The 18,893-nt window shown below is 49.7% G+C and overlaps 1 protein-coding gene and 1 pseudogene across 2 annotated transcripts in view; one reads left to right on the forward strand and one right to left on the reverse strand.

Annotated features, from left to right (window-relative positions):
• LOC144271989 (butyrophilin subfamily 1 member A1-like) overlaps positions 1-6,829 on the forward strand; it is a 42,313-nt gene extending 35,484 nt beyond the window's left edge. For both annotated transcript variants that reach the window (XM_077829726.1, XM_077829727.1), the window contains 3 exons: positions 243-263; positions 382-408; positions 5,875-6,829. In XM_077829726.1, coding sequence (XP_077685852.1) covers positions 243-263; positions 382-408; positions 5,875-6,386 — 560 coding nt within the window. In that variant the 3' untranslated portion in view covers positions 6,387-6,829. The remainder of the gene's footprint in view (positions 1-242; positions 264-381; positions 409-5,874) is intronic.
• A 4,789-nt stretch (positions 6,830-11,618) lies between these two features.
• LOC144271888 (butyrophilin subfamily 1 member A1 pseudogene) lies at positions 11,619-17,436 on the reverse strand (annotated as a pseudogene).
• Positions 17,437-18,893: the final 1,457 nt, after the last annotated feature.

Genomic DNA, 18,893 nt, shown 5'->3' on the forward strand with positions numbered 1-18,893 from the left:
TGGTTGGGTATAGGATGTGGCCTTTAAACCCACTTAGGGCTAGAATAATTGATACTGGAAGATTTCAGAGGTGCTTTATCCATGGTTTGGAAGGGAATCGTTTCCCAAAGACTGATTAAAAAGTCTTGGCCTGAGATGGTTTTGATGAAGGAGTCGGGCTTCATTTATTCTTGAGAGAAAAGCTCGTCCACAATGTCTTTATTTCCGATGTTTTAATTATTGTTACTATTATTATTATTTAGGTGGACTGCAAAGGGAACTTGGTAAGCTTTTTCCCCCCTTCTTTTTTCTGTAATGCATCCTTTTTTATTAATCAGATTCAGCTTAACAATGAACTTATTCACATGAGTGCTCACCTTTATTTGATTTGCTTGGTTTCAGAATGGAGAAAAGCCCTAGTTTGTCCAAGTAAGTAAAGTTTGTATTTAGTTAATGTCCAAATTTCACTTCCTTGAGAGAACCTTGCTCCCTTTCTTGGTAGAAATAGTTTAAAACAACACAAAACACAAACAGGAAATAACGCAATAGTTTCTCTGGTTGAAGTTTGAATGGTGAAGGCGGTTCCCCAAGTGAGCTGTAGAGCTGGGGAATCTTCCTTTGGGAACACAGAGAGGAGTGAATTAACATTTTTCTGGATAATACATGCTCAGGTAGTACTTGAATGGGATGCTGTCCTGATGTTATTCTTTGCACATTCATAGGGGAAGGACAGTCCAGCGGCTAGGGTGTTAACCTAGAATTCTGAAGGCCTCAGTTCAGATCCCGTCTCCTGTGTGACATTGGGCAAATCACTTAATTTCTTTTTTTGCCAGAAGCTGGGACTGGGTGACGGGGGATGGATCACTGGATGATTCCTGTCTGTTCATTCCCTCTGGGGCACCTGGCACTGGCCGCTGTCGGAAGACAGGACACTGGGCTAGATGGACCTTGGGTCTAGCCCAGTCTGGTCATTCTTATGGCCATTGCATTACATGTATAAACAGTATATTCCTGACAGTGCGATGCCTCTAACCAGAGAATGGCTAAATCCTTAGTCTCCTCCTGAATATATATATATGGATGAACCATAGCCTAGCTCCTTAAGTATATTGTAAAATTAACTTCCAGAGCAGAGGGTCAAATTATGTCACTGAATCTAGCAAACTGATTTACATTTTCAGTAATTGTGAATACAGTGGGGCAGATGGCTCAGACATGTCCAGTGTTTCTCAGGACATCGTGCATGATTCACTGAACTTTTTTCATTTCCCTGACTATCTTGCATCTAGTGCTCCTTTCTTTCTGTTCATGCATGAACGCCATGGCCTGCACAGTAAACTGCATGAGCCTCCCTGACAGAGCCAGAGAGACAGGAAAGAAGGGGAGTAAAGGTTATCCTCGGGCAGGGAGGTTAGAAAGAGGAAGAAGGGGGAGGTCAGCATGAAGGAAGAAGAACATTGGAAAAGAATGAAGGAAAGGGAGCCCTGGGGAATGAGGAAGAAAGAAGCAGCTATTTGAAGGGAAGGGATCATGTATCAGGGAAAGGCTATGAAGAGGAGAATTAGGAACCTGACTGAGAGAGTCAGGATAGGGGAAGAAAAGGGGAAACATACCTGAAAGAAAATGTATGAGCAAGGAAGTAACAAAGGAAGAGAAGAGAGATCAACAGAACAAAAGCAAGGTGATTCTTAGCCTGAAAACTGATAGGCTAAGTCTGGGCTCAAGGTAGGATTTTTCTATTGAGTTTGAACTCAACAAATCACCCACAAGGTTCTCCCTGCCTGCAGACATTTCCTGCAACATGAAAGAAGATTTCTTCCCTTCCACCCAAATCTCCTCCTATTCTCCTCTCCAAGCCCAATTTCCCCCAGTCTCCATTTTGGCAATGTCCAAAGTGAAATATTACGATTTTTTTATTCAAAAAGACTTTTCATTTCAAATTTTACTTCATTTTTTTTTCAGGTTTAAAAACCCTCAAAAGTGAAACAAAATGTTTTATTCTGTGTCAAACAATATATGTCATTCAACCCAAAACAAACCCATTTTAAGATTTTTGGTTGACCCAAAATGATTTTTTTAAATTTATTTTTGGTGTGAACCTAAAAATCAGTTATTTGCACAGTTCTGGGAGAAGAAGACAAAGATGCACAAACGCTTCCCACACGGGTTTCCCCTGCTGCTCCATGGGTCTACTCTTATATACATCCAGTGTTTAACATGTAATGAAAGAGGTTCCAGGGCTCAAGCAGTTTTTTTTACATTCATAATTGATGCAGCAAGCCCAGAGGTACCAGGGCTACAAACTGCCAAGCCTAGAGATGACAGGGCTCAACGCTGGCATGTCCTGGCACAAATTTAAGCACTGAACACATCCCCTTCCCCACACAGTCCTCCTTATTCCTGATGTATGATTTGATGGAAATTGTCTGTCCTTTTTTATTGTCAGCCATCCTAGTGATCAGGTTATACTGGGAGCTCTGTCTTCAGGGGAAAAGACTAGTTTGTCATTTTTTGTTAAAGTTTGATTCTATGGCAGTCATTTGATATGCTTAGTGGAGGTGTGTGAATAGCCAATTCTTCAGTTTGCCAGCTGTACTGAAAACAAATACATGCAGGAGAACCTCAGAGTTACAAACACCAGGTTTATGAACTGACGAGTCAACCACAGACCTCATTTGGAACTGGAAGTGCATGATCAGGCAATAAAATAAAATTAAATAAAAAAGCTAATACAGTTCAGTGCTGTGTTAAACATAAACTACTAAAAAAAAGGGGGGTGGGGGTGGGGGGGACAGCAGCATTTTTCTTCTGCACAGTAAAATTTCAGAGCTGCATTAAGTCAGCTGAACATTGTAAACGTTTGAAAGGACAACCATTACATTTTTTCAGAATTATGAAAAACCTCCATTTTTGGGGTGTTCGTAACTCTGAGGTTCTACTGTAAATAAAATGAAAAAATCTTTTCAGGGTGGCTCAAAATGATTTTTTTTTTTAAAGAAATTGGGCAAACTGAAAAGTTGAAAAAATCTGGTTGAATGAAACAAATCTTTTGGCCAGAAATGGCTGATTAATCTATAAAGGTTTAAAACATCTTTTAAAATAAAATTGAAGCAAATTTCAAAAAGAAAAATCTTTCTGAACCAAAAAGTCAAACTGTTTTGTTTCAAAAATGTGAAAAAGCAGTGTGTCAACTTTTTCAGAGTTTTTTCCCTACCAGAAGAATTCTCTGAATTTTATACAAATTCGTGAAATCTTTCAGTCAGTCCAAATCTACATTTTTCAGAAAAAAAAAAAATTCCCCCAGCTTCAGTGCTTAGATTGCCAAAGAGAATAAACCATATTAACTACTTTCAAATTTAAACTTTAATCCCCTACATTTTGATGCTGGACACTGGTCTTCATATAGGGTTGTCCTGCTGACTGCTGTGTTGTTGATTGTTTGTTTGTTTTCAGCTTTATTTATATAATATTAAGAGCCAGACCTCATCAGCCAATTTTGAAGCTAATATAAGTATTGTAACCGTGGCAAAAATGGGCTATTAAAGGAAACTCAGCTGGGACCTTATCTATAGAGTGAGTTTCACTGGTCCACATTGCTACCATGAACAAACTTTGATAGCTGCATAGATTTCATGACAGCCATGAAATTCTGACTCATTCACAACAAGCATTATCTATACTAACACTGAAATGGGATATTGGCCTTATCCTTTGCCATGCCAGGACCTCACACAAGGTGAGAATTCTCAGTCAGATCTAGCTTTGGGATGGGAGATGGCCTACATTTAATTTCAAATGGAAAAAGTGATACCACCTTCTCAATCCCTCTTCATTCCACCTGGATGCCAAGCCAGAGACACCTGAATCAGCTGTGGGCCACCTATGTCTTCTGTAGTTGAGGATGCAAGTGAGCTTCCATTATAAGCCCTGCTTTCCCTCCAAACCGCATACACAGGAATATCACTAACAATAATCAGAACATGATTGTTAGGGGAACATGGCTTGCAAATTCAACCCATGCATTTGAAGAGTCAAGTAACTCCCAGCTGAGATGACCCCAGAGCCACTGAGCATAGGAAGGTGATGGTAAGGTCAGTTCTGCAGTGGCCACTGCAGTGTAGGGTAGCCAAAGGACAGCTGCTTCCCCAACTTTTTACCTTGGAAGTGAGCTACGTCTACATTGGTACCACTCTGCAATGACTTACATCGAATGAGAACTGGAGTAACGTCCATGGATGGTTAAAAGATAGAGAGTGTGCGGGGTGTGGTGGATAGGAGAGAAGTTTCCTCTCCTCTGCTGAAAACAGATAATCTCCTCCTTCCTCCTTAGATAATGTCATGAGGAGACCTGGGTGAAAAGTGGATATTTCAGTTCATTGGCAATTTCAAAAAATTGAAGACAAATTTGTTTTGGGTCAGATCAGAAATGAAAATTTGTAGAGAGTTAAAAAAATGATTTAAACAAAATGTTTTATTTTAAGCATTTATAAAGTTTTTTTGCTTTTTTAAAAATAAGATTAAGGGAAATTTTGAAATGAAAAATTGTTCCCAACCAAAGAAATTAAAATGTGTAGTTTTTAAAATATCAAAACAAAATATTCTGATTTTTTTAAAATATTTTTATTTCTCTTAAACAAACAATTTGGCCAAACTGACGTGGATTTGGAAAATGTTTGTGTTATTGAATCTGAATTTTTCACCAACAAAAGTTTTGGCCTAACAATGTCACCGACTCTAGTTGTGAGAGCGGCCCTCTGTGTTTCAATCTACTTTAAGCACTGTTTGTGCTAAACTATCTCTCTGCTTCTTCAACCTGTCCTAATTCCCTTTTCCTGTGGATCGCTTCCCTCTAGTAGAGATGGCCTCTTGGCTGTTATCCCTTTCTACCTGGCCTTGAACTTAAGTTAGGGGTATATCAGATCATGTTATGGTGTGATCTGACTTTAAATATTAGGAAGGAGGAGCACAGCAGGGGTTCTGTCTATGAGAAAGAAACGGGAATAAAATCCCCAGCATTCCTGGGTCTCTGGTCCCAGGGAGAGGCATCTGCAGGAGAGGAAAGAGTCTGCATCTCAGGCCTGGCTCAGATGACCTTTTGCTCTTGTCACTGACCTGTTCCTGCTCGGGTTTGTGACTCTGCCCTGCACTCTGATGAGATCTTGGAGCTCCTCCCCATTCAGAGCTGGGCAAATCCTGGAGGAAGGAGTTGGGGCAGATCAAACCTTCCCCCAGAGATGAGCTCTGTCCAGGGGTGATGGATCCTTCTTCCTAAAACTGATGGGCGGGGGGGGGGGGCACGAGGCCACACCCCCCTCCATGGCCCTGCCCCTGCCCCTGCCCCTTCTCTTCCTCCGGAGGCCCTGCCCCCTTGGCCAAGCCAGAAGCTGGGACCTGGGATGGGGAGAGGGGCGAGAGCAGCCCCTGGCCCAAGTCCCCGTCCCCTGGGTCCCCACCAAGGCAGGTGGAAGCTCTGCAGCTCCCCACAGTTGCCCGCATGGCTCTTACCCTGACCCAGATCCAGCTTCCAGCCTGGCCTGGGGGGCCAAAGAGGGGCAACCGGGCCATGGTAAGCGACAGCCGGGCAGCTGCTGCGAAGAGCCATGGACCCTCCATCAGCCTTGGATGGGGGGTCATCTGGGGGGCAGGGCCATGGGAGGGTCCACGACTCCCCACAGCTGCAGAGGTTCCCCAGGTCGGGCTCCAGCTTCTGGCCTGGCCAGGAGGCGGGCCTTTGGGGGGAGGAGAAGGGGCAGGGGGCCAGGCCCGTGGGGAGTGGGGGGGCCAGGCCTGTGGGGAGTGGGGGGCCAGGCCCGTGGGGAGTGGGGGGGCCATTCCCGCATTCCTGCACCTCTGGCTCTGCCTTTAGCGTCTTGATTCTCCCTCTCTCCACTGCAGCGAATGTGACCATGGATCCAAACACGGCAAACGCCCAGCTCGTTGTGTCTGAGGATCGGAAAAGCGTGAGGCGTGGAATTGCACGGCAGGAGGTGCCGGACAATCCAGAGAGATTCCATTCTTTCTGTTTGCTGGGCTGCGAGAGGTTCACCTCGGGGAAACATTACTGGGAGGTGGAGGTGGGAGATGGGGGATTTTGGGCTGTGGGTGTCGCCAGAGAGTCTATGAGGAGGAAGGGAGGGATCAGATTTAACCCTGAGCAGGGGATCTGGGCTGTGGAGCGGTGTGGGGATCAGTACCGGGCTCTCACCTCCCCTGAGACTCCCATGCCCCTGAATGAGAGGCCTAAGAAGATTGGGGTTTATCTGGACTATGAAGCGGAGTGGGTGGCATTTTATGATACTGGTAATGAGACCCTGATCTTTACTTTCATGTCAGCGTCTTTCACTGGGGAGACAATCCTTCCCTTCTTCTGGGTGGGCATTGGCGTCCTGCTCAAAATCTGCCCCTGAGGCCTGGAGATGGGGAGGTGGAGTCAGGTGGAGTCAGCAATATCCCACTAGGGTTCACTCTGGTTGTGGACCAGAAATGGACTGAACTAGTCATTGTCCCAGGGACAGCTCAGATGGGTTACAACACACTGCTATGGCCTAGAGAGGGGAGACAGAGGAGATGGGGGGTTGACGGGAGCATAGGCACCGACTCTGTGGGTGCTGCAGGGCTGGAGCACCCATGGGGAAAAATTAGTGAGTGCTCTGCACCCTCCAGCAGCCAAGCTCCCATCCCTGCTCCCCCATCTCCTCCTCCTCCCCCTTCCCTGAGGGCGCCGCGTTCCCGCTCCTCCGCCTACCTCCCAGCGCTTGCCACCGCCAAACAGCTGTAGCCGGCTCCGGGAGGGAGGGGAAGGAGTGGGAACGTGGTGCGCTCAGGGGAGGAGGCGGAGCCGGGGCAGGGATTTGGGGAAGGGGTTGGAATAGGGACGGGAGGGGGCGGGGCTGGGGTGGAGTCGGGGTGGGGCCGGGGCTGAGAGGGGTCGAGCACCCACCGGCGCCAGTAGAAGTCGGCGCCTATGGTAGGGAGAGGAGAAGCTGAAGACTGGAAAGGGGAACATGGGGCTTTTCTGGGGAGGGAGATGCTGGAAGGAAATGGAGAGAGAAAGAAAGGGAAAGGGGATAAGTAAAGAGAGAGGGAATAAAACTGTTAAATATTATGGAAAGTGATTGTGTTATTGGATGGCTTATTAAATCAATCCCTTTGTTCATGAGAAAAGCTATTTTAGGGCCTTATTCTCACAGATTTTGGACACTCTCTTCTCTGCGTTCTGATTATTACATTTAATTGTTTGTAATTCTCACATTTCCTGACTGTAAATATAGCATGTATTTTAAATACTGTTATTTCTGCTTGTTATTTTCTTTTTTCTCTGTTTCTTTCAAACTGTTTGTTTTTTAAAGGAGAGTACCTTTTTTTCCTGCTTAAACTCTGGACTGTCTGGTGGGCATCCCAGGTCTGCAGGATGATGTGATCTCACCAGTCTCTGCTTGAGGCCCTGTGCCAGTCTACCTAGGGAATACCAGCAGCTATGCCAGTTATACTGAGCAGCATATGCCAGTGTGATTCTGCCATGCCAGGGTACTCCTTCTCCTCCTGCTCCATCATACAGTCCATCAGGTACCTTTGGTGGGTCAGAAAATTCCTCTGAAATATCCACCAGCACTTCAAGGAAGCTCTGTCCTTTTTCTGACGCAGGAGTGAAAGCGCAAACAAGAGGACTTCTTCAAAAGGTGCCTTCTCCATGTTGCTGGCTCTGGTAGCTGGGCACACACAGACCAAATCACTCCTTGGCAGTCTGTGTTGGTGGGCTGTTCAAACTTCCTGTAACAAGCAGGGTGGGCGGGGAAGTTTTGCTACCCTGAAACATGGTCAAAGGGCCACAGCGGCCACATTTCAGGTGGGTGTTGGGGAATCTGGGGTAAGGTTGGTTTGACTCAGGTCTACATGCTGCAGTGTGGACACCAGAGCCCCAGGTTTGACCCTAGGTTAGAAATGTCTTTATGTAGGGTTAAGAAACAGTGTCGATGCTCAAGCCCAGGGTTCTCCAACATGGGCCAGCTGACTCCAGACTCAGTAACCCTGGGCTTACATTGCATTGTAAGCAATCCCAGAGTGACAGACATGCATATCCCCATTAGTGTTCGGTGACACAACCACATCAGGAGAAAAAAAAATTCCACGACTATCTTCAAAAATCTCAGCTGGAAAATGAAAGGGATATAAACAAGGAAACATTTTTATATGCTTTATTTACATTAAGTAAATGTCAGGCTTAAAGAGACTGGGAGGGAACTTTCATAACCAGACCATGTGGTAAAAACAGTCAAAAATTTGATGCATTGTCCTGAAAGGCATTAAAGTGGAAATATTGCAAATGAGCTCTGGGTAGGAATTAATGAGCAGGGGTGAAGGTGGCTGGTGCAGGCCGCTATGGCGTGCTGGTGAGAACTGGCCGCCGGTACCAGCCAACGTTAAAGCGCTACTACTTTTGCTCCCCCGCGTCGGCAGCCCTGCAGTAGGGTCCGGCAGGGCCCCTGATGGGGGGGCCAAAAGGGGCAGGGGCCTTGGGTGGCCCTTCAAATCACAGTGGCGGCAATGAAGGGCTGCCTGGGGGAGCCTGATCCCCAGCCCCCCCGTCCACACGAGGCCCCCCCTTCCGGTGGCCAGAGCCACCCCCCACACCTTGCCCAGGGGGGACCCGGGGTACCAGTAAGTCCCTCTGCTTACTTTCACCCCTGCTAATGAGTTACAGTCACACATTCAGAAAGATTTTATAGATCTCCCTCTCGTGTTTTCTTTCCTTCTCCCTTTTATTTTATTTCACCCGGTTTTTCACATCATTTTAGCTAGCACTTGTTTTCCATCCATTTATTTCTCTGTCTGCCCCTAAATCTCTTTTATTCCCTATCACAAGTCATTCCAACACAGGTTTCCAGTTTTCTCCCCGAGCTCTTCCCTTCCTCTCCTCTGCCCCAAAGAGGTTTTCTGGTTTCAGGATTGTTTTGCTTTCACTCTTTTCACATTAGTTCCCCCCATGCCTTTCCCCAGGTTTCTCTATTTACACTTGTTTTACTTTATTCCCCCCCAGACACTTTGATTTCTACTCTCCCTTCTGATTAAAGCTGCTCTGTACCTGCCTCTCTCCTCCCTGCAGCCAGCTCACCTTCATCCAAATGACATCCCCCCCACCCCTCCTCCTCACCACAGCATCCCTTCCCCAGTAGCCTGGAGGTCACACTTCCCAGTCCCTGGGACTGGGTCTCTATCTCCCAGGCTCCCGGCTGGTGCAGAGGATCCACCTTCTCCCCAAACCTCCCAAATCACAATTAATTTGCTGTCCTTGCCACCCCCACATCTGCCTGTCCCCCAGACCCGCTAGTAGTTACAGCCCCAAGCCCCACATCACTTCTGTCCCTGACCCTCCAACAGTTCTCATCCTGCAGCCCCCACATGTGCCCTTCAGGGCCCCTATGCTCCTCCTGCAGCTCCAGAGCTATTCACACCCCCTCCTTCCCATCCCTGGGGCTGCAGGGCGGGAGGGGGAGTGTCAAAGAGATTAGATATTGGAGTTGGGTAGACAGGTGTCCTCCAAGGTCATACAGATGAGTCCCAGGCTAGGTAGATGAGAGTCCTCCAGTATCATAGAGACTAGGATGACTGTGATTAGAGACACCCATTTTTTCATGCCCATTGAACTATTCCCACCACGTTTCAGGAGCACTGTCTGAGCCAGAATTCCCACAGTCCTCCTGCGCCATAGAGGACAGTGCCATACGGGCGGCAAAAGCCGTGGGTCGATGAGATCGGAGGAGGTAGAGAAGCTGCCCCTGCTTCCTATACTTCGACAGGTCAGACACCTGTCAGGCCCTCCAGGGTCATAGAGATTGCATGGCAGAAAGTCTGAAGGAAGACAGGAAACGTCCAGTGTCACAAAGACAAGTGTGCGTGAGACTAGAGAGGTTGATTTCAAGGGGATATCCCTGTGATGGGTTCGGTCACAGAGCCCCCGTTGGGACTGTTACCTGATGTGCCAAAATTACTTCTGAGCCAGTTTTCCCTGCCAGCCTGGCCCCCCCAGAATCCTGCTTTGTTGAGCCAGACATGCTAGCCTCCCAACACAGACCCAGGGTCTGGGCCATGCCCCCAAAGCTGCAGAATTCACTGAAAACAGCTCAGCAGGGTACCTGTCTCCAGCACCCAGACACCCAGCTACCAATGGGATCCAAACCCCAATTAAATCATTTTTACTCTTTATAAAGCTTATACAAGGTCCATTCATAAATTGTCCACCCTCTATAACACTGTTAGAGAGAGATGCACAGCTGTTTTCTCCCCCAGGTATTAATCACTTACTCTGGGTTTATTAATAAACAAAAATGATTTTATTAAGTATAAAAGGTAGGATTTAAATGGTTTCAAGTAATAACAGACAGAACAAGGTAAGTTACTAAGTAAAATAAATCGAAATACGCAAGGCTAACTTAATACACTAAGGATCTAGTTACAGCTACTAACTTCTCACCCTGGATGTTATCTCTGGTATAATCCTTTTCAGACCAAAGCTGTAGTTTATGGCCTGGTTCCAGCAATCACTCCCACCCCTGTAGTTACTGTCCTTTGTTCCAGTTGCTTTCAGGCATCTCTTTGGGGTGTAGAAGCCATCTCTTGAGCCATCTGAAGACAAAATGGAGGGGCTTCCAGGGCCTTTTATATTCTCTATCTTGTGGGAGGAAATCCCTTTGTTCTTCTGTGCAAAATTACAACAGCAAGAGGGAGCTGGGAGTCAGATGGGCAAGTCACATGTCCATGCATGACTCAGTTGGCAGGCATTGCTCGCATGCTACCTTGAACGTTCCCAGGAAGGCTCCTCAGACATGTATTGGAGTCTCCCAAGGTCCATTGTCAGTCAATTACTTGAATAGTCCCTTCACAATAAGATTAAGATTAAACTCGATAAATTTATGGAGGAGATGGTATGATGGGATAACATGGTTTTGGAAATTAAATATTCATGGTAAATAGGCCCAATGGCCTGTGATGGGATATTAGATGGGGTGGGATCCGAGTTACCCAGGAAAGAATTTTCTGTAGTATCTGGCTGGTGAATCTTGCCCATATGCTCAGGGTTTAGCTGATCGCCATATTTGGGGTTGGGAAGGAATTTTCCTCCAGGGCAGATTGGAAGAGGCCCTGGAGGTTTTTCGCCTTCCTCTGTAGCATGGGGCACGGGTCACTTGCTGGAGGATTCTCTGCTCCTTGAAGTCTTTAAACCACGATTTGAGGACTTCAATAGCTCAGACATAAGCGAGAGGTTTTTCACAGGAGTGGGTGGGTGAGATTCTGTGGCCTGCGTTGTGCAGGAGGTCGGACTAGATGATCATAATGGTCCCTTCTGACCTAAATATCTATGAATCTATGAATATGTTGGCCAAACCTCCCTTATGTGTTTTCCACAGCAAATGCTTCAAATACAAGCATAGAGCCAACGCTCATAACTTCAGAAATAAAAATGACACATGCATACAAATAGGATGAATATATTCAGTAGATCATAATCTTTGCAAAGATATGTTACATGGCATTTTTAGCATAAAGCATATTACAGTTATGTCACATTTGCACTCATAAGCACATTTCTGTAAAGCATTATGGGGTGCAACATCAAAATCCCCCCACCCCCACCCCACATCTCAGCTACACTGTTTGGGCCAGGATCCTGTCCAGAACCAGGGACGAATTCGCTGCCCGGTGAAAGAGGCTGGTGGGAAAGTGAAGATCGGGGCCTCGTTATCAGCATCAAAAAGTGCCACCTGCCCCCATTCACAGTCCAGAGAAACCCAGATCCTTCTGGGGACCCGGCTCAGGGGAAGGGGGATCTCAGGGAAGGTGAGAGCCTGGAACCGATGCCCCCACCGCTGCACAGCCCAGATCCCCCCCTCAGGGTTATGACTGATCCAGCCTTTCCTCCTCACAGACTCTCTGGCCACCCCCACAGCCCAGCGCCTCCCATCCCCCAGCTCCACCTCCCAGCAATGTCTCCCCCAGGTGAATCCCACACATCCCAGCACAGAGCTCAGTGTCAAATCGCTCAGGATTGTCAGGCAGATCCTGCCGGGTGTATCCCCTTCTCACACTTTTCCGATCCTCAGATAGGATGAGCTGGGGATGAGCCGTGTCTGGATCCAGAGTCACAGTCACTAGGGAGAGAGAATCAGAGTGTGAGGGGCAGGGCTCAGTCCTGGGGGAGGCTGGGACTATTTCTCACACTCCCCAGCAGCCCTGGTCTGGCTGGGACAGGCCTGGATCCCAGGGAGCTGCCTCTGTCCTGGGCACCTGACACTGAGCAGAAATGTCACTGCAGTTCTCAGTCTGGGTAATGGGACCCACTTTTGTACGTTCTCATTTGGTTACAGAGGCTGCAGCTCCCTGTTCCCCAGCTGGCTCTAGCTCAGATGGCAGAGAGTCTGGAGGGGGAAAGGGTCACAGAGATGAGAGCACCTGGTCTCGGATTTACAACGCCAGCCTGGGGAGCTGCTTCTCTGCCCTGAGTGCCTGAGACCCAGCAGAGATGCCCTGGCAGCTCCTCCCCATGGCTGCTGGGACCTGCTGTGGGGGCTGCAGAAACTGCCCCTCTCTCCCCCCTTCCCTGCTGCAACTCCCTGCTGGGGCTGCTCCTCTGAGGGTCAGAGAGGAAGAACCTGACGTTGTGCAGAGAGGAGGGAGGCACCAGATATAAACCCGGGGGAAGCTGTACACTGAGCCCATCAGCACGCGACCTCCTTAGCATTCCATGTTTGTATTTTTATTTCTTGGGGGAGGGGTTGTCACGGTCGGAGTTGGTTTGGTTTGTGTCTTTAGCTACTTGTTCATAAAACTGTTTTCATGCATTTTTTCTCTGAAGTGAAAAGTTCAGCCCTTTCTCAGTCAGCTGGCCAAATGCTTCATTGGTGCTACTCAGAAGCAAACAGTGAAATACAGCTCTCAGAGTAGCAGCCGTGTTAAGTCTGTATCTGCAAAAAGAAAAGGAGTACTTGTGGCACCTTAGAGACTAACAATTTTATTTGAGCATAAGCTTTTGTGGGCTAAAACCCACTTCATCAGATGCATAGACTGGAACATATATATATATATATACATACAGATAAATTGGAAGTTGCCATACAAACTGTGAGGGGCTAATTAGTTAAGATGAGCTATTATCAGCAGGAGAAAAAATCTTGTAGTGATAATCAAAATGGCCCATTTAGACAGTTGACAAAAAGGTGTGAGGATACTTAACATGGAGCAATAGATTCAATTTGTGTAATGACCCAGCCACTCCCAGTCTCTGTTCAAACCCAAGTTAATGGTATCTAGTTTGCATATTAATTCAAGCTCAGCAATTTCAAGTACATAGCCAGTATTCCTAACTTCAAATGCAAGAATAATATACACATACAGACAGCATATGCATAACCAGCAAATTACAACCTTTTCATAGACACCTCACTTCACCATCTTTGTACAAGATTTGTTGCAACTATATGACAGGGGTTGCAATAATGGTCTATATGGTCATAGTTCAATTCGATAAGGTCACACACCTATCTACGCTCCATGGACTTTCCTGTGAACGTTCCATCTGGAGTACAGATCATGGTTTCTGCTGTGACTAAGCGGAATCATGCGACTCCAAACACCATCTTGTTACCTGTAATTTTCCACTATCTCTGCTGAGGGCTTTGTTTGAAACAATGGGGGTTTCCATCCACAAGCTATAAAAGGCCCTGGACACATCTCCATTTGGCCTCTTTCCTGCTCAAACCTCTTGACTATGACCGTATACTAATGGGAGCATTCTAATCAAAGGACTGAGGACCTTCCAATGATTCAGAAACAACCAGAGACTTAATAAGCCAACAGTTTATTGCATCACGGCTGCAAGCCTGATCTCAGAACTTTGCAGTTATGGTATGTATTTGATTCCTAAATTTTAGCCAATTTTAACTCTCACCTTCCTTCCTTCCTTTCTTCCTTCAAATAAACCTTTAGATCTTAGATACTAAAGGATTAGCAACAGCATGATTACTGGGCTAAGATCTGAGTTGTATATCAACCTGGGTATAAAGAAAAGGAGGACTTGTGGCACCTTAGAGACTAACCAATTTATCTGAGCGTAAGCTTTCGGGAGCTACAGCTCACTTCATCGGATGTAGTGGAAAATACACTACATGCATCCGATGAAGTGAGCTGTAGCTCACGAAAGTTTATGCTCAGATAAATTGGTTAGTCTCTAAGGTGCCACAAGGACTCCTTTTCTTTTTGTGGATACAGACTAACACGGCTGCTACTCTGAAACCTGGGTATGTGGCTGGTCCTTTACGATCAGAAGAACCCTTTTGGTTGATGAAATTGGTTTCCAATAACCACTCATCAGTAATTTCAGTGTTTTTGGAGACAATATAAAGACTGGAATGCCTAAGGAGACTGCTTTTCTGACTTCTTCTTAGCCAATGTGGTGAAACAGAAGTTTACTTTTGTTGCTGGTTTGGTATCTCTTATGGGAGTATAACCACCACTTTTGGGGTGTGTCTGCCCCATTTCTCAGCAGTTTGCCCTGAATTTGGTATTCTCAGTTGTGACCCACTGAGGCACGGTGAAAAATGGCTTTTGCTCTTTTGCTTTTCTGCCTACTGCTAATGACAGGAAAGCTAACACAGGAGAAGAAAGAGGCAGGTGGGCTGAACACACTGGCCAAGAGGGAAGGGAGAAGAAACAACAAGTCAGCGCTTGGAGAATGTGGGCATCAATCCCGCTACTGCTCACAGGCAAAGTGAGCCCTCTACCACTTAAGCTAATTCCCCACCTTTGGCCCCAGGCCGAGGCGCTAGCCAGGTAAACCGCGGACTTTGGGTTCTTAAGCACAACAGTGTCGGGGGAGGGGGAATACTTATAGTCCTGGATCCCAGCCACGCACCTTGGCACAAAGACCAACGGTCCCTGCATGAAATGTGTTGCAGGGATAAGAGTTAGCCCCTAGAACAAGCACCAGACTTCAGAAGAGAACACCACTTTTATCTAACCCAACAAATCCAGGAGCAGACCCAGCTCAGGATCTCCAACCGGACCTACACAAACTCCCTGGCACAGCGTCCAGTTAACACCCCTCCCTTGGCCTGGCCAGACACCCACAGATACATGGCCGCACACAGCCCTTAGCTGGTCTGGCTCACTCCAAGCTGTCTGTATGCCTCCATCGTGGGCTGAGCTCAGGAGGCCATGTGGGTGACGTGACCTACAGCTATGATGGCATCAGGCACCTCCCACCCGTCTGCTCATTCACTCAATGCATCCCAGAGAGCAGAGTCATCATGTCCTTGAGTGACACTCCCTCCTAGCCAATCAGCTTTGTGCACAGGAGCATGGGGGAGGGGGCAAAGGGTGGTCGGTGCTCAGCAAGAAGAGGGCCAATTCCTCACCCCAAGAGAGTCGGCTGGAGAACATGGGGAGCAATCCCACTACCGCTCCCATGCAAAGCCAGCACTTTTCCAGTTGAGCTAACGCCACCGCCCTGGAGCCTGTCTAACCTTCCAAATGTTCTCATGCTTCTAAACAGGAAATGCGCTTACACGTGCACAGAGAGAGCGGGAGAGAGAGAGAGAGAGAGCCCTAATGCCCCCCCATAAAAGAAAAGGAAAGGATTTCACAATGGCCACGATACACTTTTCACACTTCTTGCAACAGCTGATGAACTTTCACATGCTTTTCACATCTTTAACCATACGCTGGTGGAAGGCTTTGAGGAGCTTCCCAGGGGCTGCCTTGTTCAGTTGGCCAGATCCTGGCGCTAAAGAGGTCAAGATTGTGGATTCGATCCCCTGGCTAGCTGCAGGCCTGGGACGGAAGGCGTTTGATCTTCTGCCTGACTGCTATGGACAGGGAGGCCAAAACAGGAGGAAAAGGAGGTGGTGGGCTGATCACACGAGACAGAGTAAAGATGCACAGCAGCGCATGGGGAATACGGCCACTGAACCCACAACCTCTCACAGGCAAAGCAACTGCTCTTCCATGTGAGCTAATTCCCCACCTTTGGATGTGTGGCTAGGTACCAGCCAGAAAAGGAAGGGCTCCGGGATCTCAAACTCGAAACCTTCCTTGTTGTAATCCCATGAGATATTCTTACCAGACTACGCCAGAGAGAGGATCTCCACTGGTTCCAACTGAATCCCAAACACCGCCTGGGATGTGGGGCTAAGGGCTTGTCCCCACTGCAAACGCCACTGTAGCACAGCTGTGTGCCTCCATGGAGACCCCCCTGCCAACCGAACGCCATCGCCGGCTGCGGAGAGCCTGCAAACGCCACTGTAGCACAGCTGTGTGCCTCCATGGAGACCCCCCCTGCCAACGGAACGCCATCGCCGGCTGCGGAGACCCTGCAAACGCCACTGTAGCACAGCTGTGTGCCTCCATGGAGACCCCCCTGCCAACCGAACGCCATCGCCGGCTGCGGACAGCCTGCAAAAGCCACTGTAGCAGGACAGTGGGGTGGGAGGAGGTATTGTTTCATATTCTCTGTGTATATATAAAGTCTGCTGCAGTTTCCACGGTATGCATCTGATGAAGTGAGCTGTAGCTCACGAAAGCTCATGCTCAAACAAATTCGTTAGTCTCTAAGGTGCCACAAGTACTCCTTTTCTTTTTGCGAATACAGACTAACACGGCTGCTACTCTGAAACCAGTAGCACAGCTGTGTGCCTCCATGGAGACCCCCTGCCAACCGAACGCCATCGCCGGCTGCGGAGAGCCTGCAAACGCCATTGTAGCACAGCTGTGTGCCTCCATGGAGACCCCGCCCTGCCAACCGAACGCCATCACCGGCTGCGGTCAGCCTGCAAACGCCACTGTAGCACAGCTGTGTGCCTCCATGGAGACCCCCCTGCCAACGGAACGCCATCGCCGGCTGCGGAGAGCCTGCAAACGCCACTGTAGCACAGCTGTGTGTCTCCATGGAGACCCCCTGCCAACCGAACGCCATCGCCGGCTGCGGAGAGCCGTCAAACGCCACTGTAGCACAGCTGTGTGCCTCCATGGAGACCCCCCTGCCGACCGAACGCCATCGCCGGCTGCGGAGAGCCTGCAAACACCACTGTAGCACAGCTGTGTGCCTCCATGGAGACCCCCCTGCCAACCGAACGCCATCGCCGGCTGCGGTCAGCCTGCAAACGCCACTGTAGCACAGCTGTGTGCCTCCATGGATCCCCCCCTGCCAACCGAACGCCATCGTCGGCTGCGGTCAGCCTGCAAACGCCACTGTAGCACAGCTGTGTGCCTCCATGGAGACCCCCCTGCCAACCGAACGCCATCGCCGGCTGCGGAGAGCCTGCAAACGCCACTGTAGCACAGCTGTGTGCCTCCATGGAGACCCCCCTGCCGACCGAACGCAATCGCCGGCTGCGGAGAGCCTGGAAACGCCACTGTAGCACAGCTGTGTGCCTCCATAGAGACCCCCCCGTGCCAACCGAACGCCATCGCCGGCTGCGGAGAGCCTGCAAACGCCACTGTAGCACAGCTGTGTGCCTCCATGGAGACCCCCCCGTGCCAACCGAACGCCATCGCCGGCTGCGGTCAGCCTGCAAACGCCACTGTAGCACAGCTGTGTGCCTCCATGGAGACCCCCCCTGCCAACCGAACGCCATCGCCGGCTGCGGTCAGCCTGCAAACGCCACTGTAGCCCAGCTGTGTGCCTCCATGGAGACCCCCTGCCAACCGAACGCCATCGCCGGCTGCGGTCAGCCTGCAAACGCCACTGTAGCACAGCTGTGTGTCTCCATGGAGACCCCCCTGCCAACCGAACGCCATCGCCGGCTGCGGAGAGCCTGCAAACGCCACTGTAGCACAGCTGTGTGCCTCCATGGAGACCCCCCTGCCGACCGAACGCCATCGCCGGCTGCGGTCAGCCTGCAAACGCCACTGTAGCACAGCTGTGTGCCTCCATGGAGACCCCCCTGCCGACCGAACGCCATCGCCGGCTGCGGTCAGCCTGCAAACGCCACTGTAGCACAGCTGTGTGCCTCCATGGAGACCCCCCTGCCAACCGAACGCCATCGCCGGCTGCGGTCAGCCTGCAAACGCCACTGTAGCACAGCTGTGTGTCTCCATGGAGACCCCCCCCCTGCCAACCGAACGCCATCGCCGGCTGCGGAGAGCCTGCAAACGCCACTGTAGCACAGCTGTGTGCCTCCATGGAGACCCCCCTGCCGACCGAACGCCATCGCCGGCTGCGGTCAGCCTGCAAACGCCACTGTAGCACAGCTGTGTGTCTCCATGGAGACCCCCCTGCCAACCGAACGCCATCGCCGGCTGTGGAGAGCCTGCAAACGCCACTGTAGCACAGCTGTGTGTCTCCATGGAGACCCCCCTGCCAACCGAACGCCATCGCCGGCTGTGGAGAGCCTGCAAACGCCACTGTAGCACAGCTGTGTGTCTCCATGGAGACCCCCCTGCCAACCGAACGCCATCGCCGGCTGCGGAGAGCCTGCAAACGCCACTGTAGCACAGCTGTGTGCCGCCATGGAGACCCCCCCCTGCCAACCGAACGCCATCGCCGGCTGCGGAGAGCCTGCAAACGCCACTGTAGCACAGCTGTGTGCCTCCATGGAGACCCCCCTGCCAACCGAACGCCATCGCGGGCTGCGGAGAGCCTGCAAACGCCACTGTAGCACAGCTGTGTGCCTCCATGGAGACCCCCCTGCCCACCGAACGCCATCGCCGGCTGCGGAGAGCCTGCAAACGCCACTGTAGCACAGCTGTGTGCCTCCATGGAGACCCCCCTGCCAACCGAACGCCATCGCCGGCTGCGGAGAGCCTGCAAACGCCACTGTAGCACAGCTGTGTGCCTCCATGGAGACCCCCCTGCCGACCGAACGCCATCGCCGGCTGCGGAGAGCCTTCAAACACCTCTGTAGCACAGCTGTGTGCCTCCATGG

This window comes from Eretmochelys imbricata, chromosome 11 (assembly GCF_965152235.1).
Source record: "Eretmochelys imbricata isolate rEreImb1 chromosome 11, rEreImb1.hap1, whole genome shotgun sequence".
NCBI classification, from domain to species: domain Eukaryota; kingdom Metazoa; phylum Chordata; order Testudines; family Cheloniidae; genus Eretmochelys; species Eretmochelys imbricata.